The 22,742-nt window shown below is 51.2% G+C and overlaps 8 protein-coding genes across 8 annotated transcripts; 2 read left to right on the top strand and 6 right to left on the bottom strand.

Moving 5' to 3' along the window:
- Positions 1-570: 570 nt before the first annotated feature.
- On the bottom strand, positions 571-2,352 carry NEUTE1DRAFT_104750 (uncharacterized protein; the record flags this gene model as incomplete). The annotated part of the gene is made up of 3 exons (XM_009857053.1): positions 571-1,647; positions 1,714-1,797; positions 2,335-2,352. 3 exons carry the CDS (start codon positions 2,350-2,352, stop codon positions 571-573), a joined length of 1,179 nt encoding a protein of 392 aa, XP_009855355.1.
- A 1,768-nt stretch (positions 2,353-4,120) lies between these two features.
- Positions 4,121-4,288, top strand: NEUTE1DRAFT_54824 (uncharacterized protein; the record flags this gene model as incomplete). Its single annotated transcript, XM_009857052.1, has 1 exon — positions 4,121-4,288. The coding sequence occupies one exon, from the start codon at positions 4,121-4,123 to the stop codon at positions 4,286-4,288; it is 168 nt and encodes a 55-aa protein (XP_009855354.1).
- Positions 4,289-4,859: 571 nt separating this feature from the next.
- On the bottom strand, positions 4,860-5,618 carry NEUTE1DRAFT_125373 (uncharacterized protein; the record flags this gene model as incomplete). The annotated part of the gene is made up of 1 exon (XM_009857051.1): positions 4,860-5,618. The coding sequence occupies one exon, from the start codon at positions 5,616-5,618 to the stop codon at positions 4,878-4,880; it is 741 nt and encodes a 246-aa protein (XP_009855353.1).
- Positions 5,619-5,649: 31 nt separating this feature from the next.
- On the bottom strand, positions 5,650-8,217 carry NEUTE1DRAFT_125372 (uncharacterized protein; the record flags this gene model as incomplete). Its single annotated transcript, XM_009857050.1, has 2 exons — positions 5,650-6,298; positions 6,372-8,217. The coding sequence occupies 2 exons, from the start codon at positions 7,999-8,001 to the stop codon at positions 5,820-5,822; spliced, it is 2,109 nt and encodes a 702-aa protein (XP_009855352.1).
- A 1,642-nt stretch (positions 8,218-9,859) lies between these two features.
- Positions 9,860-11,689, bottom strand: NEUTE1DRAFT_113756 (uncharacterized protein; the record flags this gene model as incomplete). The annotated part of the gene is made up of 1 exon (XM_009857049.1): positions 9,860-11,689. The coding sequence occupies one exon, from the start codon at positions 11,687-11,689 to the stop codon at positions 9,860-9,862; it is 1,830 nt and encodes a 609-aa protein (XP_009855351.1).
- A 462-nt stretch (positions 11,690-12,151) lies between these two features.
- On the bottom strand, positions 12,152-13,543 carry NEUTE1DRAFT_149430 (uncharacterized protein; the record flags this gene model as incomplete). The annotated part of the gene is made up of 4 exons (XM_009857048.1): positions 12,152-12,886; positions 12,944-13,021; positions 13,087-13,163; positions 13,229-13,543. 4 exons carry the CDS (start codon positions 13,341-13,343, stop codon positions 12,569-12,571), a joined length of 588 nt encoding a protein of 195 aa, XP_009855350.1.
- A 3,628-nt stretch (positions 13,544-17,171) lies between these two features.
- NEUTE1DRAFT_132580 (uncharacterized protein) lies at positions 17,172-19,106 on the top strand (the record flags this gene model as incomplete). The annotated part of the gene is made up of 4 exons (XM_009857047.1): positions 17,172-17,421; positions 17,519-18,013; positions 18,094-18,268; positions 18,361-19,106. 4 exons carry the CDS (start codon positions 17,172-17,174, stop codon positions 18,890-18,892), a joined length of 1,452 nt encoding a protein of 483 aa, XP_009855349.1.
- A 1,549-nt stretch (positions 19,107-20,655) lies between these two features.
- On the bottom strand, positions 20,656-22,177 carry NEUTE1DRAFT_89354 (uncharacterized protein; the record flags this gene model as incomplete). Its single annotated transcript, XM_009857046.1, has 3 exons — positions 20,656-21,342; positions 21,523-21,994; positions 22,079-22,177. The coding sequence occupies 3 exons, from the start codon at positions 22,175-22,177 to the stop codon at positions 21,155-21,157; spliced, it is 759 nt and encodes a 252-aa protein (XP_009855348.1).
- Positions 22,178-22,742: the final 565 nt, after the last annotated feature.

The raw sequence follows: 22,742 nt of genomic DNA, 5'->3' as shown, positions 1-22,742 counted from the left end.
TTTTTTTTTCGGATGCAGTGGGATCGTGAGGGTGGGGTGGGGTGGGGGCGGTGGTGGGATTATTCAGTTCTTGTGGGGGCTGAGAAAGTGGGGGGTGTTGCGTGTAAGTGGAATATGTCCCTTTTGGGAAAAGGAAACTGCTTGACTGCAATGACGGGCAGAGAGGGGGGGAGGGACACTCAATAGTTGCATCATCACGGGACGAGATGAACAAAACAAAATAGCATGATGGTGTAGAGTTTTGGTAGGACTTTCTATGGTAACTAAGTTCCTTCAGAAAAACAACTTGAGCATCATCATGGCTCTCGTACTTTGTTTAGTTCGGCTCGTGCCTTCCCATGTTTATCTGCGCCAATCCATACACTTTCCGTCACAAACAATTCTGTCTTTTCTAGTCCATCAGCCAGCATCAACAGTATACAGCCATATCTTCGTGATAGCAACTCTCAAAGGGGCCCAAATGGCGAACCAGTAAAAGAGCGCATCAACCCACGAATAATCCCAAGCATTTTCTTCTTGCCCGTGCTTTCTTTCTTCCATCAGCACTAACCCTTTCCATCCTTCTATTGATTACCTCGCACGTGGATACGTCTCCTCCTCCTCCTCCTCCTCCTCTTCAATCCTTTGTAACCTGGGCCTCAACGAAACAGGCATTATCTCAAACAAAGGCAACTCTGCACGGTCATATCTGCGCAGTATATCGCAACGGCATTTGTAGCACACAGGGTCAACCACCTGATTCCACAAAGCGATGGGGTAGGTCTTGTTGTTCAAATTAGCGTCATCGGGAATGCCAATGGGGCGATTGCTGAGTTTCTTGAATATTTTATCCCGATGCGTAATACCGCAGTCTAGTTCGACCTCGTTGGTAAGGTCGACCATCTCGATATCGTGGGGATATTCGGCGTCGTCATCGCTGCTGCTGCTACAATCTTCTTCGTCTTCGTCGTCAGTTTCGTCGTCATTTTCGTCTTCGTCTTCGGATGACCCGTTATCGTCGTCGTCGTCTTCATCGACGTCCATGGAGGCAACAGCAGCCTTCCACTCCGGAAGGGTAGTTGGCACGGCGTTCACCAGCTTGACAAGCTTCTGCCGAGTGTTCTTATCCATCACGGCAGGGTTATGATCAACCCACTCCAATGCCTCGATCTCATTCTGTGTTACCTCTCCAGGGTGCAGCAACCTGGGGGCCCACTGTCCTCCGGACTCGACGACGCCACCATCGAGAAGGTCAGAAGAAGGAAGGCCGCAAGCGCCCACCTCGCACCAGCACTTCCTGTGGTGCATATCGGCACGACACACGGGGCACTTGTACTCGCGCGCGAGCTGGCGGCGGCCGCAGACGGGGTTGTAGACGGCGGCATCGTAGGGGCTGGCGTCCGGCAAATTGTCCTGGTATTCATTGAGGCAAGGGATGCAGAACATGTGTCCGCAGGGCAAGAGAGCGGCCTCGAAGCGGACTAGGTCGATGTCGGTGGCCGGGATTCCGGCGATGTCGAGCTCTGCTTCATCACAGAGGGCGCACATGGGGCGCGGGATGACGGTGCTAGGGTCTCTTGATGATTTGGCGCGAGAGAGCAGGTATTGCTTCACTTCAGGCCATAGAGTGGTTTCCTTGCGGATGTGTCGGATGCCATCGTTGTTGGTCTGCGGGGGGTAAATGATTGTCAGCATAAGCTGGCCTGAGCATGAGCTGGCCGAATGGCAAAGTACCTCTAAGGATAATGAAGTCATGATAGAAGTGTGCGTTTGGCCGTAATGAGACTCAGATGTGTTGATATCAGCTTGGGGAGATATCTTTTTCGTCGTTCTTGTTGTTGTTTGAGGGTGTCAGGTCTGCTAGAGAGCGAGATTCTGAAAGCGAGATTTGAGTGACAGTGTATAGTAAACTCTGTTTGGATTTGTGAGAGAAATTGATGAGAAACATAGAACAAAAAGAACAAAAAAAAGGTTATCGAGAGGAGGAAGTTCAGTATTTATATTGATAACCGTCACCATGCAAGGTGCGCTGATTAGATATTTACAGGATTGTATCACTTACGAAACCCGACAGTTGCGCAATCTGGACGCATCACTGTGCTGCAGCAGACAATGGCATCTACGGGCATTGAATATTTTAAAACTGATGCTGCATCTCGAGACAAAATGCTTTGACCATGAGAGGGGCATGTGTGACTCTGCCTCAGCCCCCTCCAAGATTCATCTACACAGAGAAATCTTTCGCTACAGAGACAAAGAAAAAAAGACATTCACAGACGTCCAGAAAGAGGATAATTATGCCCACGCCTATGGGACAAGAATGTTGCCCATAACCCATCCTCCGGATGTCAGTACCGCAAAGACTCGGGCCATTGATTTTCAACTATCCTGGAAATCAGGCATCATCAGACATGCATATACCCAATTCTGTACATATTTTGCCCGCAAAGAATAGTAGCGGGGTCATGTCGCCGCCCCGGAGCACTGTAAGTTTGATTCTTCTAGTATCCCGCCCTTTCTACCTTTTTTTTAAAAAAAAAAAAAAAAAAATAATTTAAATTTAAATAAAAAAATTGGGGTTTTTCAAGGGCGCTGGAGTGTACGGACATTGAAAATCATCGTCTTGCATATAATTCCTGGCGGGTATGAATGTTGCAGTATGCTTACAGATTATGCATAATTTCCAGGAAAGTTGAAAATCAATGGTCCGAGTCTTTGCGGTATCCCGAGTTACGGTATTCGGCTCCGTGGCTCCGGTGATTAAAGTGGGGCATGAACCCGACACAACACGGCCGATCGGATGCAGTGGGTGGTGTACCGTACAGGCTTGGGGCACAAAGTTTGAGGTTCCCTGGAAATCCGGCATAGTCTTTAAGTATATTGCAACATTTGTGCCCACCAGAAATTGTATGCAAGAGGGTGATTTTGGATATCTCCACCCTCTGGCGCCTTTATGAAAAAAAAAAAAAAAAAAAAGGAGGAAAAGGCGAGACATTAGAAGAATCGAGTCTACATTCCTCCAGGGTGGCAACACATCTCCCTCACTTATTTTTAGTAGGCATATCATGCACATATTAGGGCAGTATACTTACAGCTTATGCTTGATTTCCAGGAAACCTAGACCTAAAACCCTCTGCCCCGAGTCTCTACGGTACGGGCTTAGTCAGGTACGCTAATGTTGGGGACGATCCGGGATGAGAGTAACGCAGGAGGAGCCGCAAGAGGGCTTGAGGGCCAGCTCGCGAAGTATTGAGGCACATTACAGTTAGGGTGCTCTGCAGCTTTCTCCGCTTATCTTCGTTGTTCTCTCAAATTTCCGCTATTCAACGTCCTGCATGTGCACCCAAGCCTCATCATCGACATGCGCCGCAGGAAATGCAATGTGGGAAGGTATTTCCGAAGGGACAAGTGTTGTTGTTGCATTGTGTCCTAGACTGAGCGAACCAAAGGAGGCAAAGTGACTGACTTGACTTTGGCTTGTGGCCTGCTGGATCTGGACAAGTTAATCTTCTCCCGATACTTATGATTCGGTATGCAAGTGTCTGAGTAAAAACAAAGAACCAGGTTCCTAAGTCTGATACAGTTCCGCTAACTACTTACTCGCAGCATCCCTTTTATTTTCCTAGTCTCCATGTCCACAATGCCCGGTTATCGGGATTCTGGACCAGTACTGCAGACCCCGTGACAACGCGCTGTCCGACACCCACAGTCTCCTCCTATCAGCCTATCTCCAGCCTTTTGAACTACCTCGCCGTGGTTTACCAGATCAATGACTAGGTGCCAGAAATAGAGTTTTCAAATCAGTTGTTCATGCCGCGAAAGAGGTCATCCGTAAGCGTGATCATCCTCCAGTGTCTTTTTTTTTTAGTAGCACACCCGCTATTGCACCAACTTTCTTAAAGGTTTTACAAAGCCAGGTCCTTTCACAAGCAGGTACAATTTCAATTTTCCTAGGGTTTGATCAACATTTGGATAAGCTCCATCACCACAAGAATCCTGCGTCAAGGCACATGCAAAGCCAAGATCCGCAACTCCCTCAACATCGTAACAGCCCCCATATATCCACCACGAAAGAAAACAAAAAGGAACACGATCAGACAGGACACATCTGTGACCATGAAACGACAATGAAAAAGAACTGATGGAGCCAAGGCGAAAAAGCACAAAAAAAGGAAGAAAAACATACAACACCAGGGATTCGCTGGTCGTCACCGACCCAACTACTAGTCTGGCCCTCACTGGCTTATCTATGGGAGAGCGGACGGGATCCCGAGTTTTCCAGTGGGTATGGTCGTATGTGAATGATTGAGTCTGCTCATGGACTTAAGAATGAAAGCAGGTTAGGATTATAGGTATTTGACCCTATTTGGGTGTTTTGGGCTTTCAAGGGCATGTTGGGGAGTTATTGCGTAACCACCTCTTAAACACCATGGTGCATTAGAGATTATGCTTCTACTATAGCGTTCAGTGTACGTCCACCCGGTAATACAGATCTTTTGTATGTGCAGGTAGACGAGCTGACTAGATTTCGGATGGATATGTTGCGTGAGAGTGATTGCGATCCATTATGTCTCTTCAGCTTAAAATGAGAAAAACAAGTGTCTATAACACCGCGACATCGGTATACTTCGGTACCAATGTTCGAGTTCCCATCCTTTAGATAGTTAAGGACAAGGTTAAGGTCCTCGTTTGGCCAAAACCCTGGCTAAAGGTCCAACACTATGGTTAACTGTCCTAAGCGAGAAGAGCTCATGTTATAACACTTGTGATAATTACAGGTACAACAGGTCCAAGTTGCCATGTCATACAGTTTATACTGCTTCCGGCCGTCATCCGTATCTTGATAGACGCCTCAATTCACATACCAGGCTGCTTGGCTTCGCTTCTCAACCCGTGTCTCACGGTCGAGGCGCGTCTGGTGCAACAGCCATTTGCTGACGGATATCAAAGTTGATAAACTGCAAAAGTGTCCGGTTTCGCCTGATCAGAACATCCACAGCATCATCAATCCACAACACAAGCTCTTCTCGTCCGACAATGTGACCGGGAATATTGGTCGCGGGCTCTAATCTCCACGGCGCTTCGTGAAACCAGGGACGAAGGAGAGTCAGCGCAGTTTGCCAGCCTGGAGGAGGAAGAGAGGGTTCGGAGTCGACCAAATCTACCACATCGCGGATCGACGCTCGAAGAGGTAGAGAGAAGTCAGGAGCCCACGGGGGGCGATCCAGTAAGAGATTGTCCAGAGGATCAATGACTTGGTGTGTAGTTATGTCATCTTCTAGCGTTTGCAGGAAGAGTTCGTCCTCATTGTGTGTCGGCTGTTCTCTGGGGAGGAAATGATGTTGACGGAGGGTCACTGGGGCAGGAGCCCAGAAAGGACCTGCTGTATCATCGGCATCACGTGGCTCAGGGACGGGGCCCTGAGGAAGAATCAGGGACGCACCGTCCCAAAGGAGGTCATCCACCTGAAATTCACTACCAATAGGTAGAAGACCAGCAGGGAAAACTGGCGGCTCGCCGTGGCCAGGCTCCCAATGAAACCAAGCCGGAGGTCGAGGTGGGCCAAAGAACATCGGTTCATCATCATCATCTTCCATCAATTCACTCTCTACAACGATGTCGAGCCACAAGTCCCACATTATTTCAGAAAACCGTTCCTCGAAATCGTTGTCGCGAGCTCCTTCGGGTCCAGGAGGGGGCGGATGAGGATGGCCAGTCCTGCGCGTCCATTCATGGGCAACGAACGCCGCCCACATATCTGGAGAGGCGAGGATCATGGCACTGAAGCTATGGAGAGTGATGTCGTATTCGTTGAGTCCAGGTTCGTCGAGAAGGAGTACCTAAGCCCGCTCTCTCCGTGCTGCCCTCATATCTTGCGCCAACACCCTCAGATCGTGCATAGGGTCGCGATCGTTACCGTTACCGTTTGCAACATGATCCGCGATACCGGCAACACCCACAAACATCCCTCGGTCTGCTTCCTGCATCCAAGGAGGGAGAAACATGTCGGGGTGAAGGCGGTTAGGGTTACGTCCCATTTGCCCTACGCCTGGTTCATTGGCTCCGGCCTCAAGATGGTGTCGGGCAGCTCTGCCGCGGACAACTCGAAGGCGGTTTCTGAAAAATTGTGGCGGGAATAAACCGTGGTTGGCGGCTTCGAAAAACGTACGGGGGTCGGCGTTTGCATTCTGGGGGTCTATCAGGTCGACAAAGGGGTCCCGCTCCGTACACTCGGGTTTGTGACGACAGTAGAGAAAGCCATGCTCGTTGCGCTGAAACGGGGCGAGGCATATATAGCACCATTCGTGAGAACAGATACCTGCCAGGAGATACAGTTAGTAACCGATCATCCGGGAAGACGAGGAAGGGGGCTGCGATGATTCAGAACTTACAGGTAATGTGATTGCAACCGGAAAACTTGTGGACAGCCTTGTTGCACAATGGACACTTTTTGCTAGACTTGGTGATCTCTGCCTCGGATGCCCTTTCGTCTTTCTTCTTCTGGGTGTTACGCTTGTCATACTCTTCGCATGTTTCGCCCGAGTGCCAGGGTACGTCGTGCTTGATGCAATGTGAATTCTTACAGGCCTTGCACTTGAAGCGCACGCATCTGACATCGTCTATCTGGCCGGAGTTACACTTGGACGATTTGCACCATCGAAAGTTGGGAATATTTCCGAGAGCTGCGCGAGTAGCCAGCTCATCGTAACGTCTGAAAACGCTTTTTGAAGCGTTTCTTTGGACATCTGCGAACTCAAGAGATTTAGGGCACTCCGGACACTTAATCCGATCCCACATCTTGGTTTCCAGCTCCGAAGCAATCCACTGGCTTAAACAAGCGTTGCAGATGGTTGGCTTGTGATTGCATTCAGATGTGATCTTGTATGCCATGAGGCTAAGATTCTTGCTGTCAAGGCAAACGCTGCAGGCTTCGTCGGGTAGAAGCCAAGCTTCCTCGGCCGAGAAGATTTTGGCAGCCTGACCAGAAAGTTCGACCTCGTACGTCTTTCCCCAACAAACGCGTGTAGTCTTACTGACACGCGTATCGTTGAGTGTCAAAATGATCTCCGACCAGTGAGCATTGAAACCAGTTTTTCCACGTGAGCGGACATTCCGAAACAGGCGGGTATCTAGGTGATGTTGCCAGCGCCTAACACTCATGCCGTCGTAGAAGTAATGCGACTCGGGATGATAGACGTAGCGCCTTCCGAGGCCATTGATCACAGCATATGCGTTCGTCCGCGCAATGTGATAACTAATCCAACAACAAAGCCAGTGTCGCTTGATTTCAGAAACCACCCAGCTGTCTCCCTGCAACTGACCTGGTCGTGTTCCCCCTCGAGCCACCAGCAACACCCTGTCCGGATCGGAGATGGACATAAAAGCCGCAATTTTGCGTCTCAACTCGCCTACCGTGGCGCCGCCTGTATCGATTGCCTGAACGAGTTGAGTCGCAAGCTCTGGGGGGATTGGCTGGTTGTTCGCATCCTTGTACTGACTGAACTTCCACTGGTCAACCTCGGCAGAAGATCTGGACATGCGGTACCAGATCTTGAAAGACGTGGGAGGGAGCACATCCTCGGGGTTGAGTACTCTGCCATCCACATAAAAAGCAAAGTGAGCAGCTGTGGCGATGGGATGACAATTGTCTTGATAACGGCGCCGGACGAGCTGTTCGAGCTTAGCGACTGCAGAACCGGGCCGTAGAGCGAACTTCATGTTCGGTTGTCGATCATCCAAAGGCTTTAGCTCGACGTCCACAGTTGGCGCTGGAGGTGTCACGCGTCCGCGACGTAGATGTGAGTGTCGATCAGGATCCGACAGCATGCGATCCCGCTCGGTCTCGATACGGCGCTTATGGCGTGGAGACAGGCGCAAGCCAAAGAGAGGCAAGAACAGGCCGGTATGGCGAGAGTCTCTGCCGGCATTGCCGCCTCCTCCGTTGGCATTCGACGTATTACTATTGTTGATGTTGCTTTCTGGGGTTTTCGAGCCCCGCTTTGAGTCCTTGCTAGGCGCCATAACGAACCACAACTCCTTGCGACGGCTGTAAGCAACCTCTTTCCATCACAACTGTCGATTCCTTGTGAAACCGGGGTGTTGTTGGATACGTGACGCTCTTGGAAGATGAGTTTATGGTGAGGAACGCAAGCGACAGCGTGTCTTTGTCAGCCGGGAAATATATGGTTTCGCGAAGAAGACTGGTTCGTGAAGGAAGGTTGAGTGAGTGACCTTGCGCGTCGCAAAGCAAATCCGGACTCTGTCTAGGGCGAGGAGTGAATGGGAGTGAAAGCAAAGGTCTGGCGAGGGGTCAGAGGGGTGTATGGCACGCATTTTGGACCTCGATCCAGCTGGGAACCGTGGACTTGGGATGAAGGAAAGATGGCGAAGGTTTGGAAATCGGAAGGACGTCGATAGCCGATAATGCCCGGCACCCACTTCCCTTGCCAGCCTGACTGAGTGACGGGAGTCGAATGCAGGCTTGAGTCGTCGCAAATGGAAGGCACGAAAGCAGGGCAGGCACACCTCTCCAAGTGGTCCAAATGATACAAATGGCAGATGCAAAGTGTGCGACGGAGTTCTCATGAGTGGTTGCCACCAAGGCAGGAGCGACTGGCGACGCACCTTCAGCAACTGCCAACCCACAATGGAAAGACATCGATATGATCGGCTGGCCAATGAGCATTGCAGCGAGCATGCAGATTCCCCTTGACGTTCGGCTTGACGGCGTTGGCCATGGCATCACCACAGCCAATCGATCCACGCCAAACAACCCTGACCTCAATGGACGAGAAAGGTCGCCCTGGTTATCGCGTTCGATGTTCAAGTTCATTCAATACCTACGTACGCCATTTTCCATTTCGACAGCCACCATCACGGACCGGACCCATTTTTTGTCTACACTATGTATCCCGTCATTTTGGGCATCCACACTCGGGCTTTGAGAATGGGACGGACGAGCCAGTCCACAATTGAACCATGCGAAACCCGAAGCGAGGGTTGGGTATCTTGTATCACCTCAAGATACTCAAATGCCGGGGCTGAACAACCTGAAGCGTTCCCCGCATTGCATGGCACCTGTCACATATATTGATGATTGAACGTTTACAAGTTATCCAGCATCCCATCATATGTTCGAGATCTATGCTTTTTGTACGGACAACTGAGAATCTTGTAAGTTGATAGTACTGGTCGGCCCGGCCCGAGAACTTTTTGCACATGATGTGCCTTTGATGTATCGTTCCTATCAGTTCGGCATCGGGATGTCAAACTCAGGAACAGGAACCTGAACAGCTGCGGTTGACGAACCTATGTATGTCACTATGTCAACGATCGAGCAAATCGCACTGCGCGGTTACCTGCGCAAACGCTGGTTCGAATACACTTTGTGGATATTTACCTCGTTATGATGCAGATCCGGAGTTCATCTTCCGAGGGCGATGAAGACCTTATTGGAGATTCAGGGGATCTGGTCTATACAGCACTGATCACACTCTCCAGATCTCGACTCCATCAAACACCCTTGGCACAAGATGAGGTCAAGATGAGAAGGGAGTTTCCAGGGCTTCATGTCTTGATGAGCAATGAGGAGAATATACGCCGTGGTTTTGAGACCCCCGTTGATATTGGCACGGATTCCCCAGGACTGCATTGATGGTTTCATTCACTTGATGCCTCGCCAGGCTCGAGGCCGTTGGAAGGTCAAATTGGGTGCATCAACTAGTACGATGACCAGCTATTACCAGCCCTTTCCAATTTGAACAATCAAACTACGTCTCATATCGATTATTTCCGTTGTTGTTGCCTTTATTGTTGTACTTTAAGCCAGACCTCTTTCTTGGATGCTTTGGCTAGGGGGCTGTCATGCTTCGTTGGTCGTTTATATTGATTCCCCCGATGATGATTCCCCCGATGATGTTTCCTCCGATGATGTTTCCTCCGATGATGTTTCCTCCGTCAAGTCATCATCTTCGTTGTCATCATCTTCGTTGTCATCAAGTTCGTTGTCATCAAATTCGTTGTCAATGAAATTGTTCACGAAAACCGGGAACCCACCCATAGGTACATGGCCTTGTGGCATGGGCCCATCCGCGTTCAATGGATTTGTCCATGGCCAATGTCGAAGCCAAGGAAAATCATTGAAATACGAATCCACCAGAATCAGCTTCCCCCCAGGCCTCAACGCTCCTCTAAATTCCAAAAGCCAGTTGACATTCCTCCAGTCCGCTGGATTCTGGATCTCAAATCCCTCGATTTCCTCGATGTTCAGCTCTCTCTCCCCCCACCAATACGCCCCTCCAGTTCGCAATCCGGCAATGACGAGCAATCGCAGGTTCTTTCCTTCGAGCCTTCGAGCCAGCTGTACGACCTCTTCCATCTGGAACTGCGTGGTGCCGAATTTGCGTTTTGTAACGTGCCTCAAGTCGAGGTAGAGTGTCTCGAGATTTGTCAAGGCCTGATAATCAACGTACAAGGGCACCATGTGCTCAAAATAGACACGGTCTCGGACCCCTGACATATTAGCCAGCACCGTGGCGGCCGGTGGTTCTGTGGGAGGAATGATACCATAACGGGGGAAGTCAATACCTACTTCCAAATTGAGATAGGGGTCGCTGTTGATCATGAGATGGCGGATACGTCTATATAGAACCCAGGGCTCTTGGTTAGGAGGTTCTGGGGAGAGATGTTTCTTTACCTGGTTAAAGGGTCTGGCTTTGACGGCAGCGGCGACAGCCGAGGACGCCGGTGCACCGGTGGCCACCCTCAAATAACCGTTGTCGTCAAACCTCTCCGTGAACCCTTCGATGAAAGGCAAGAGTCCAACCATCTCGTCTCCCCAAGTGATCATCCCCTCAAGCCCGCTACGCACCCGTTTTCCCAACCCTCTCTGAGTAAATCTTCCTAACCATTTCGTCGCCCTCTGATTCAAGACGACCAATCTGTCCGACCGGAGCGTTCTCTCTCTCTTCACCTCCCTCGCCAAAAACCTCCCCATCCTCGTATTCCTTATGCTTGTCATGTAGGCATTGATACCCCTAGTCCTCGCCTCCTCAACCATTTGGTCCCATGGCTCAACCTCTTTTCTTCTCCCATCTCTTCCATTTCCACGATAACCCATTCCCTTCCTGAGCCTCCCAGTCCAGACTCCTCCCTCCCACCCCCTTGCCTCCGGATCTAGCTTCCCCTCCCAATCCGTATCCCACGCCCCAACGCCTTCCATCAGAACCTCCTTCTGGAACGGAACGCATCCGCACTTTTCACAATGTTTGTTTTCGAACCCATGTGCTCCCTCCCCAAAGAGTGGACATTGCGTTCTTCTCATCGAGTGTCCCGCAAAATAACTCTTCAGCTCCCCATAAAACTGTTCTTCTCCCTGGCCCGCCTGCACTCCTAGTGTTTGCGAGCTCGGCGTGTACACGTCCACTCTCAGCTTCCTCAGGATTTCCTCGAGTTGGGGCTTTTCTCGCTGTCGATTGCAGATCTTCCAGTCTGAGCAAAACAGCTCGAAAGCGCAGACATCGTCGTGCGTGGTCAGGGCGGCGAGCACAAGCTGCGTTTTGATCTCCACCGGGATAATAGTGGGTGATCTAGGGGCTAGGGCAGGAGGGCAAGGGGGAGGAGAAGGAGGAGGAGCTGCTGGTGCTAATCGTTGTCTTTGGGCAGCTGGCTGGTTGGGAGCCGCTCCGTTTGCTGCTCTTTTAGGTGGCATTTTTGTTGTGACAATATGTCAGCCGTTACCGGACTTGTCAAGGTATGTATGTGACTGGTTGAAAAATCGAAACAAGATGATAGAACAGCAAGCAGGTATGAACAGAAACACCATGTTGACAATCGGATTGTTTAAAAGCAGTCAGCTTTTCTGCTATGTACGGCCCTGTCCAAAGAGTTCTATCAGCAACAATTCACGTGTAAACAAAGGGCTATATCAACATTCAGTTACTGACAAAGCGGACCAGGAAATAGCAATTCTATTTCCACAATCGCATTGTTTCAAAGCAACCACCCATCTCGCTGAGTAGGATTCTGTCCAGAGTTCTATCAGCGAAAACTCAATGCAGACAAAGGGCTTATTAGACAACCAGTTGCCGACAAAGCCCATCAAGGACAACTGACTAACTTATTTATATCCCATTCTCTCGGATTGAAAGGCACGGCACTCACAATAAGGTTCAAACAATGGATAGAGGGTCACAACTATGAATTAAGATAAAGGGTATTCGACTGTCTCTCATCCTCAAACCAAACGGGCACCAAACCACGCACGTACAAGACCCCTCATGTACTTTCCTACCACCAAAGATATGCGTTAAATCGCCCATTTCTGCTCTGTTAATCACACCTGGCCTCCTCTCATTAGGCGCTCTGCGTACGTATTAATGCTTCCCTTCAGCTTATTGCCTTGTGTCAAGGTGGATACTGCCGCCGCGATGTATGCGTGATTACAAGCCTTCCGAGAGGGTCCTTTTTGGGTAGATACAAAGAACTGAATACAACCGTCAACGCCGCCGCATCCAAAGCAAACTAGAAGTAAACTTTTGAGAAGCATCGAGGTATCAAACGTCCGTCATTCCTTCATGAGGTGCACTGCTTAGAGAAGGGCAGCGGCGAAGACACCGGCAGCAGCAGCAGCAACACCGTTGCCGAGGAAGGCAGCAGCGTTGGTGGGAGCAGCAAAGCTTTCAGAGGTCGAGGAAGCGGCGGCAGCGGAAGTCTCAACGGCAGTGTCCTTGGTCTGGGTGGGCTTGGCAGCGGAAGTGGTGGCAGCGGCGGTAGACGAGGTGACCTTGATCGCGGCAGGCGTCTGGGTAGCGCACTTGTCTCTGATGTCCGTCTCGCACTGATCCTGACCCTGGGAATCGTTGGGGTGGTTGGCGATGCAGGTGTCGAAGGCGAATTCACACATGAGCTGTAGGGCGCCGCGTCAGAAACCTTGCTTCCAGAACAAAAATCGAGGGGCACTTACAAAAGGTACAGTCTGTTCGTAATCCTCAACAGCTGGGGAAACACCAGAACTGCAAGTGCAGTTCCATTCCAGCGTCGTCTATAAGAGGGAACCTGTGGTCAGTGATGCTTCCTTAAGCGGTACTCCAGATGGTCAAAACATACCGGGTCGCAGTCGTTCTTCGAGACAGACATGCCGCAAAGAATCTTGCAGGTGTTGTACTGGGCAACACACCACTGGTCTGATGACAAGACGCTGTTAGTATCTCGAGGTAACACAACAGCTTTTGAAAACTGTGTTACATACTCCTCAAGGTCGGGTTAACAGAGTCGACGGGAACGGTGAGGTTGCTGTTGGACGACTGGGCGGCGACGGCAGCGGTGAGCGCGGAGAGCGCGACGAAGATGATGTTCTGACGCATGGTGACTGGCGATGGGAGGAGAGTGTGTGATGAGTTGAGGTTGTTGTTGTTGTGGTGGTGTGAAGTAGAGACTATTATGTATCGATGTCGGAAAACCCGGACGTGATATTGCTTGGATTAGTTATTAAAATCTGAGAGAATGGTGAAGGCGGGGAATATGTGGCGTTCGCAGAACAAGCAGACGGAAAAATTACGAAGAGACGAGAGGGAGGAGAGATAAGAAGGGAGAGGCGGGTATTAAGTGCAATGGAAGGCCGCGGCGGTCGGTGTCGACGAGAACCTGAAATGAAACGATTCTGGGACGGGACGGCACCCCCGGTTTTTCGAAAGAAGCCCAAAACGGGAAGGCACGCAGGACGAGTGCCGGGTTTAATTGCTCCTTGCTGCTGCGTGTTTATTGGAGCTCGGCCTTTCCACCTGCTGCGTCCGGGTCACGGTCGCACACCGTCAACGTTGTAGCCGCCCTGGGACTTGGGTACCTCGCTAGGTGTACTGGTGTAGAGCTGAGGTGTACAAACCGGGGATAGAGCACAGTGTCATAGATCCCGGCTCCCGGCACGCGTTCACGGCCTGGATTTATTACATGGCCAGAGGCGGAAAATCAGAGGCGGGAAGAGGGCGACACCGGCGACAATAGAGCGCGAACTCACAATGAGAGCGACTGATACCGACTGCACTCCGTCCCTGCAAACCTACGGTAACGGGACAAGACCCCTTGCAAATCCGCTGCAACGCTAGGTGGCTTGGCAATTCTTGGACAGTGGGTAGAATTGTGGCTGGTGCGACTGCCGGACTGGACGCCCGAGAGCGCTGAACCCAGGGCAGAACCGCTCAGGACCGCCCCAAGACCTGAGCCTATTCTTCGGCGGTGGGGCAAGAGTAAGAGTACGACGGAAGACACCTTCGTTTTCACGATCCACCGGCGACTGCCCAAAGACTGGACGCGAGGAGAGACAGCCATCAGGAACCCCGATTTGCACCGATGCTAGCGTGCAGCTGGTTAAATGAGCCCATGCAAACATTTTGCTCCCGAATTCTCGGTTCTGTCTCCTTGGCCCGTCTTCTACGGTCACGCGGCTGCTCGATTCGACATGGCTCCGATGGGTGAAACGTCTTCTGGTAGCGATGGTAGCGTCATCGTTATATTTCTCTCAGAAAAATCTGAGAAAACTTGTGACACAGATATCAGACGTGGGCCAAGCCAGGGCGGTCACATCACAGTGCAATTAATGTGGATCAAGAAAGGGAAATCCCGAAGGGACGTGGGTTCGCGGGCCAACCAAAAATGATAACAGATGCGGCACCAATGGCCCTTCGCTTGGGAGTTGCTCGGATGGCATGGGATGATGGAAATGTTGGCCTAACAACCCGCCTTCCTCTAGTGTATTTCCGGCGCGGGTTGGCATGGCCGTAGCATTTTTGTAGTCATGCTCAAGCGCGGGCGGTCAAAGCAATTCCATTGTCTATTGAACGAACTTGGGACGAACTGTTGCATTCCGTACCTACCTAAGTCTCACATTTCTAACGTGTAGTCGCAGTCGCGAGGCGAGGTGTATGTATCCTGGCAGTACAGTTCAATGCTGATATGATTGCTAGTGCGGTTCTTGCGACGGGAGTTTGCCCAAGATACACAGAAAAACGATGGGAAACCCACATGCGAAACCATAGAATTGGACGAAGTGTATAACTTGTATGATGAAAGTATCCAAATCGCATCCGGATGATATTACTTCTTGTATTAAATTTGCTGGTATGGTGATAGGTTGCGTAAAGTGCGTGTCAAAGTCCCGCGCTAACGGACAAACCACTGCAGGGGTGAGCTGTAGTGCCGTCTCGTAAAAGTCACCGCTAATCACAATCGCTGCGTAGATCGAGTTCAGTTGTGGAGCTTCCTCTTTAGCTTAGTTTGTCTGCCCCCCCAGGAAATCGATCCAACAATGTCAAAACACCAACAAAAGACACAGCATCAACAACAATATTTTGTAGCATTGCAGAATCCTTCAGTGACAGTGAAACCGCCCAAGCCGCTACCTACCTCTAGGGGTTCCTTCCATCGTCGCTTGCAGTGCAATATCATCAGCACCATCTTCTGTTTATTTAGCCCCACACGTGATGCACGTGGCAGAAGGCACGTCCATCATTCACGGTCCCACCTGGTTTTGGCGGTAGGTTGGTGATCAGGCAAGTTCCGACGCTGCAGCTGTGCAGTGGACGGTGCAGGCGGGCAGGCGCACAGCGCACAGCACATCGCCTGCCCCTGGTGTTAAAGCACTGCCCTAATGACCGTAGGCCAATCAAAGGGGCGCAATTGCTCGTAGAGGGAAGAGACAGTGAAAGGTTCGCCAGGAGCTCCCCCGTCGAACTACGTATGTACCATTTTCACTGCACATCATGGTTGGGACCCGTGTCTCTCTCCCGCGGCTCTCCCTGGCAGACCTGGATCATCCGGATGGGTTGCGATTCCACAACGTCGGGTCGGCATCTCCAACACAAATTTTCTCGCTAAATTGTGCGGATTGCTGTGGGACATGAGAAATTGACCAAACGAATCATGTGGCTATCGTTTGGGGCTTCCAAGTGATCGACTCTGTGTGAGTCGCCTGTGATTTTCGTCACGGCGAGTATTTGATGCGACGGTTCACCTCGCTATCGCAAGCCGAGATGCGCTGAAGATCCGACGAACCGGACTGGTCTCGAACGCATTCCAGCGTTTTGCAATCTCATCTCGGGGGGCACCGGACAACCGACCACGCCTTGCCCAACGTCAGTCAATGTCCAAACGCCGAGCAGTCGAGCACAATGTTTGAGCGAGCGATAGTCATAAAAGCGTGACGAAGGGCAAATAAATGAATGTTCTTCATAAGCTCGGCCCCTGGAGAGTGTTTGTGCACACCCTGCAACCCCTTGTGCGCACACTCCTACACTGCCGCGATGGTATAAAAAAACAAAAAAAAAGACATGGTAGCCACGCTGCCTCGTCTGATATCCAGCGGGCTCCCTGACGATCTTTTATCAGTCCACACAAGGCGAGACGAAGCTTTGAACTGTGCTACATCAGCTGCCGGCGCGCTGTGTTCGGACAAGAGTTCACTTTACATACTCTGATAATATTTTGCGACACGCACCGCTGTCCCTTTGTGTGGCCGCCATGTCAAGCCGGTTGAGACCTAGTAATGCTGCCTCCAGGGTGAGTGAAATACAGGGTCCTTGGCGAGCAATGTGTATGTTACCCTCCACATAACTTCTGATGGGAACCAGAACGCTTGTGTTTGCCTCATATCACATGTTCTTCACGACAGAAAACATCATGGAACTCAAAAGCAATGTGGTGATAATGAAGTCTGATGTTTGCCTTCAATGGATCGTTAAATCTTTACGGCGCTTTCGGTCCGTAGGCGACAGAACCTGGAGCGCATCAATGACCGGGCGGGCCGCGGCTTCAGAAGGGTATCAGTGATTTTCCATCTGGCAGCGACCGGTAGATCTACGCACTTGATCCTTGTTCAGGCGCCCAACCTACTGTGTTTATTGAGGCGACAGATGGTCTGGACTAGGTGCACCGCGGATACGCGGATATTAATGAACAAAAAGGGGGATTTAACCGCAACGACCCGCGTGGACCCTGATCTGTGATTAAACAGCATCGTCAACGGCTTCATCTTGATGCGTAGCAAGCAGTAGAGCGTCTGGTTGCACTGCGTTTGCTTGCCACGGCTGCTATCCACGACGCACAACGTCTTCAAAGAATCCCGACCTTCGAGACAGGCCACGGGATCTCTCATCTCCGAGTTACTCCAACGACAAGGCCATCAAGAGCCATGAGAAATCATGGTGGAAGGACTTGATCTTTGGCCACTGGGCCTTGCAGTCGTTATCGTCGGCGCGCTTTGGGTCTATGGAGTCAACAGGACCATGCGAACGGTGCCACCCACAGCTCTGAAACTGTCACCCATTTCCAATCGCTGGAGCAAGGAGTATATACGGGAGACATATGAACGGGTCAAAAAGAACCCCGTCGATATCAAGAAACATCTCCCACCCAAGTTGGACAGACGGTACATCGTAGTGGGCGGTTCCGGTTAGTTTTTTCTTGTTTTTACGAGCCATGCCAGCTCCAAATTTCTCGTGCACGAGAAACATGAAAAGGGGTAACCGTAACTGACACGCCACGATAGGTCTTGTAGGAGGTGACATTGTCTCACACTTGCTCGCTCGTGGACAGTCCGCGGAGAGTGTCCGGATCGTTGACTTTGCTCCTCTTCGTCGTCCCCAAATTCTTGGTGTGGCCAGCAAGGTTGAGGTCATCAAGACTGACATCACCTCCCCCGACTCGGTGAAAGCGGCCTTCTCCAAGCCATGGCCTGCGTCTGTTGCAAGTCTTCCCCTGACCGTGTACCACACTGCCGCCGTGATCCGTCCTGGCGAACGGAGCATCAAGACCTATGACCGTGTCGCTCGCGTAAACGTCGGTGGTGCCTCCAACGTCCTGGCTGCTGCCAAGGAGGCCGGTGCTGACATTTTCATTGCCACGTCCTCGTCCTCCGTTGCCCTCAAGCCTATGAAGTTTTGGCGATGGCCTCTTCCCAGCTTGGCAAGTAACTATGTTCAAGTGTTCAACGAGGATGACTTCGATCAGCCGTTGAAGGCTCACGATGACTTCTTTGGCAACTGTGAGTCTCATCCTAAGCCTCGGTTGGTGGGTGCACTGGTAATGAACTTTTGCTGAACGCTGGTTGAAATGGGAAACAAGACGCTCGCGCCAAAGCCGAAGCTGAACGTCTGGTCTGCGCCGCCAACCAAGAAGGCTTCCGTACCGGTGTTGTCCGTCCCGGCAATGGCATCTTTGGAGATGTAGAGAACGACGTAACCTTTAGTCCTGCTCTCAAATCCGGTAGCATTGTCTCCTGGACGCCGCACGTCATCCAGTCAGTATACCCTGTAATTTCTTTTTCTTTTTTTTTTTTCTTCTCTTCTCTGTCTCGAGATCCTCCGACTAACGCCGTAACCACGCCTCTAGAAATTGGATCTCCTCCCGCAACGCCTCCATCGCCCATCTCCTCTTCGAAGCCGCACTCAACCCCTCCGTTCGCCCCGTCCCTCCCGCCTGCGCCGGCCGTCCCCTCCTCGTCACCGACCCCGGCCCGCCCATTGCTTTTCAAGACTTCTACACCTTGAGTAGCTTGCTCTCCATCACCCCCATCACCGAGACCTACCCGCCTCCCGTGCTCATGCTGATCTTGGCCTACGCTATCGAGGGCTGGGCTAACTTGATCATCAACTTCCCTGTCCTGACCAAGCTGTTTGGGTGGAAGGAGCCCACAGGGGATCTGGCTATGTTACAGCCGGCGGTGTTCACTGTGTCAGCGTACACGATATGCGATGATTCCAGGGCGAGGAAGAGTGTGGAGGAGGGAGGAATTGGGTACAAGGGCGTCACGGATACGTTATATGGATTTTGTGAGCAGATGGCTGTGTGGAATGGAAGGGTTGAGAGGGGAGAGGCCGGGCCGTTAAAGGGTATGAAGATCGCTAAACCTGTTGTTGCATGAACGGCTTTTGGCTGCCGCTGGACAGTTGCAAACGAGAAAGAGAACTGATAAATTAGTGAGACGGAAGGGATATAGGCGAGAGATTGTCTGTAAATGAAGAGGGACGAATGGCAGCCTGTTTGATAATCTTAAATGGCGGTTACACCACATCCAGCATCATGGTCCAGTCAAAAGGGATATCAGCGATGAAGCCCCGAGACTTTCGATCTCAAGGCAACACATATGTACCTTTGGTAGCGTAGTTCTGGGGCTGGCTGTCTTATACAAGCCCTTTCCTCGGTTTTATTTTGTCAAACATGCAGTGTAGTGAACCGAAGGCCATCGAACGCCCAACAAGAGGGGCATGGCATGCACCGAACGGCAATGCAAGTCACCTACTGACCCTCTTGAGCTCACATATGTGCAACAAAATATATCGTGTATGCAGTTACTTGGTAAGTATCTTTGTAATCCTCATTACCTCTACAATGTCCCTCATACAAGCACGTAGAACGGCTGTCCTCCAGATACATGCTCCCACGATCGCAAGTTGCAATTTCGCGAGCTCGGGCCAGATGTAAATGTCTATCTAAGGGTACCTGTTCCACGAACCTCGGGCTCACAAAGCGGGTATCTAGAGATAATATAACACTGTCGATGCAGAGCAAAGTCCTATACCCCTGGATGCATCTCGGCCTTAACCCGCTATTGCCATAATGTCCCGTATCTACCCAGCCGAGAACGGTCGTCAGGATAAACCAAGCAGCAGGTCAAATCACACCTCGGGGTAGACTATTGTGCACGCCTCCCCGCGTCTTTGGTGCACCTTTCAACAGAATGAAACTCGAAGGGTTTCCTGGATCAAAGGAGGTATAATAGACTCTGGGTAATGTGCTCCCAAATTCTTACAAGACAAATCACAGTCTCTTTTGTAACGGTCTTTTCTGTAGTACACCAAAGCAAGCCGTGTTAGACTGTCCTTATTTGGCTCATTTCTACGACCACTGCGCTACCTACCTACCTTCCTATACCCCTCTTGCATCCACGTTTTTGCGCATCACTGCGGTCTTTCTGGCATTTCGGCATTGTACAAGCCGTAACTTGATACCCCACAGCATCTACACTAGTACGCAATTCCTTTCCAAATGCAAGTCATTCAACTACTCGAGGGTTTCGGGTCGCTTTTGGCTGGCCAAGCTTTTCTCCCCCCTCTCCCCATAGGAGAAGGGAGAGGGGGCAAAGAAGCTTGGCAAACCAAAAGCGAACCGCAACCCCCGAGTATACGCACAGTTTGTGTCAGTGGTAAGTTTTGCAAATCACGATATAGATTTATGCACTGGACTAATTTTCACCAATCTCTAATGGCTGGATGGCCGAGCGGTCTAAGGCGCTAGACTCAAGAACATTCTTCTTCACCACCAGGTGAGGTGCATTCTAGTATCGCAAGATGCGTGGGTTCGAATCCCACTCCAGTCAATTCTTTTTCCTTTTATCTTGGGGGGGCTTTGTCGTCCTTTTGCTCCTTAGATTGATGACGGAATACTTCGACTTTTTTTTTTTCGACTATCTCTGTGACAGATGAATGATGAGCTGGAGAATAGGTTGACATGTTTGCCTCAGGCGGTCGTTTTGCGTACCGCAATCACTCTCGAAAATGAGACCCGGAAAAACTTGCACGAGGCATGGTAAAAGATGTCAGAAAGCAAGTATGTCTTATGCTCACCATACTTATCTGATGCCAATCTCGAAGAGATATACGATACCCACCTGCGAGACGTCACAATGGGTCATGGAAAGACGTACGAGACGTGTTATGGCTAGGTGAAAACACTAATCAAGACCTTATGTAAGATCTGAGTCTTCGTCAACAACATGCTATGTAGCTCAAAATGCAAGAGTGTCGATGAAAAAGTGTATTATACTGGACCTGTTCGGTATGTCCTTACGACCACTCGTCCAGTGGCTGAAGTAGAGAACAAGTAGTAGGCAAAAAGTAACTCAACGCATAGAACAAAGGAAAGAGCTCGAGCAGGAAAATAGACCCGTCAATACTGGCTTTTGTTGTCCAGTGGATTGCCCAGCTATGATGGAATGAAATGCAACGATGCGCCATTGGTATCATAGGAAAAGAGAAGCTGATGAAGCGCATAGCTAACCTCCCAAGGACAAACAAAACCCAGACAAAAAAACACAGAGCCATAACTCCCAGCGATGCCATGCAAAATGAAAAAAGCAAACCTGGCCCCTGATAAGAAATAGGGATCTCATCCAAGCAGCTCGACCTTAAGAAGAACCCGGTGCCCTCTCCGCAGGCGGTAGCGTTCTGCCAGCAGAATCTCTCGTAGCCACCGCTGCCGCCTTCCCCTTACCCTTCCCACTTTCGGCCCCCCCTTCATCATCTCGATATTGCCCCTCACCCTCCCTCTCATTACCATTACCGATATTATATGTCGTCGATGCCAGTTCGCGGTCTCTTTCCCTTCCCAGATCAACAAGCGTAGGCGACTCCCCCGAACTGCTCAACATCCTCGACCGCTCGTCCGCCAGCAGCTCCTCTTCATCCTCCTCCCTCGCAGCCCTTTTCCTTTCCTCTCTCGCTGCCCTCCTCTCCTCTCTTTTGTCCCGCCCACCACTGTTCCCATGTTGTCCACCGTTTCCGCGCCCGTTACCACCATGATCCACGTCATCAACCAGCTCGCCGTCCGCAGTATCATACTCGGGAACCTCGATCCAATCCTTGGGCACCATGCACGGCAGAGCCACGCCGATGCTGGCGGCACGATTCAGCCATGCCGGCCCGGGCAGCCCCGTCAGCTTCTGACACAGGTGCGACGTAAAGTGGTTGCAGTTTTTCGTCAACAGATTGTAGGCGGTCCCGAGAAACTCTTCGGACGCTTCGCGGATGATGGCGTCGATCTCGGCCGGCGTCGCGAGCGTGAAGCCGTGCAAGAGCTCGCACCGGAAGGTGCCCCCTGGCGGCTCGGTGCGGGGCGCCGTCCAGTAGACACCCGTCTTGCCTCGGTGTGCGTGGCCACCGTAGGCGTATTCGCGGCCGTTGATGACGACGCCGGAATGGAGGAGGGAGGTTCCGAGGAACCAGAGGGTCGAGGAGATGCGGCCGGGCTTGAAGAGCGAAAGAAGAGAGCTGGTTAGTACCGGTCGTAGCCATGGGGGAGATGTTCAAAGGCGGAGAAGATTGGAACGTACCGGCAGGAGATCGTAGACGTTGATGAGGATCTCGGTCTTTGGAATTGCTAGGGTCGATCGGTGTGGCCTTGCTGGCTTGTGCGACTTCTTGCTTGACATGGTGACGACGGTTCGTAGAGGCACTCCCCCGCTCAGATGGACAAACTGGAGAACCTGAGACAGGAATCTTGAAACTCGTCGAACGGGCGGGAGTAAGCAGTTAAACTCGGTTGCTGAAAAAGCTCGATCACTGCTTGATATGGCGCATGCGGCACCCGAAGTTGGCAATTCAAGACAGGTCTCGAACCCTTGAGGACAAAGAGCTATTCAGCCCCCAACCGCTCGATCAGCGCTTATCACGGAGGTCGATGGAAATAGGCTGGAGGCGAAACGACGGGATACGCACGATGCGGTTGGGAACAGGGACGCTTTCAGCAGGCGACAATGAAGGACGGAAAATGGACACGTGGAGGGAGATAGGTAATGTCTAGATGTATTGTCTGGAGAGGACATTCAGCTATAGGATGCAAATGTACGCGTAAATAACTGGTTAAATGACTACCCGAAATGCTTCCAATTTGCTCGATCTGGGGTGTTTGTACGACGACATGGCAGCAGATCTCGCACCTTTGCGGCTGGCAGCTGCGTCGAAGGGCCATACGCCATGCGAACAGGTGCTGGGGTG

The sequence above is a fragment of the Neurospora tetrasperma genome (genome assembly GCF_000213175.1).
Source record: "Neurospora tetrasperma FGSC 2508 unplaced genomic scaffold NEUTE1scaffold_81, whole genome shotgun sequence".
NCBI classification, from domain to species: Eukaryota; Fungi; Ascomycota; class Sordariomycetes; order Sordariales; family Sordariaceae; genus Neurospora; species Neurospora tetrasperma.
This window is presented reverse-complemented; position numbering and strand designations above follow the sequence as displayed.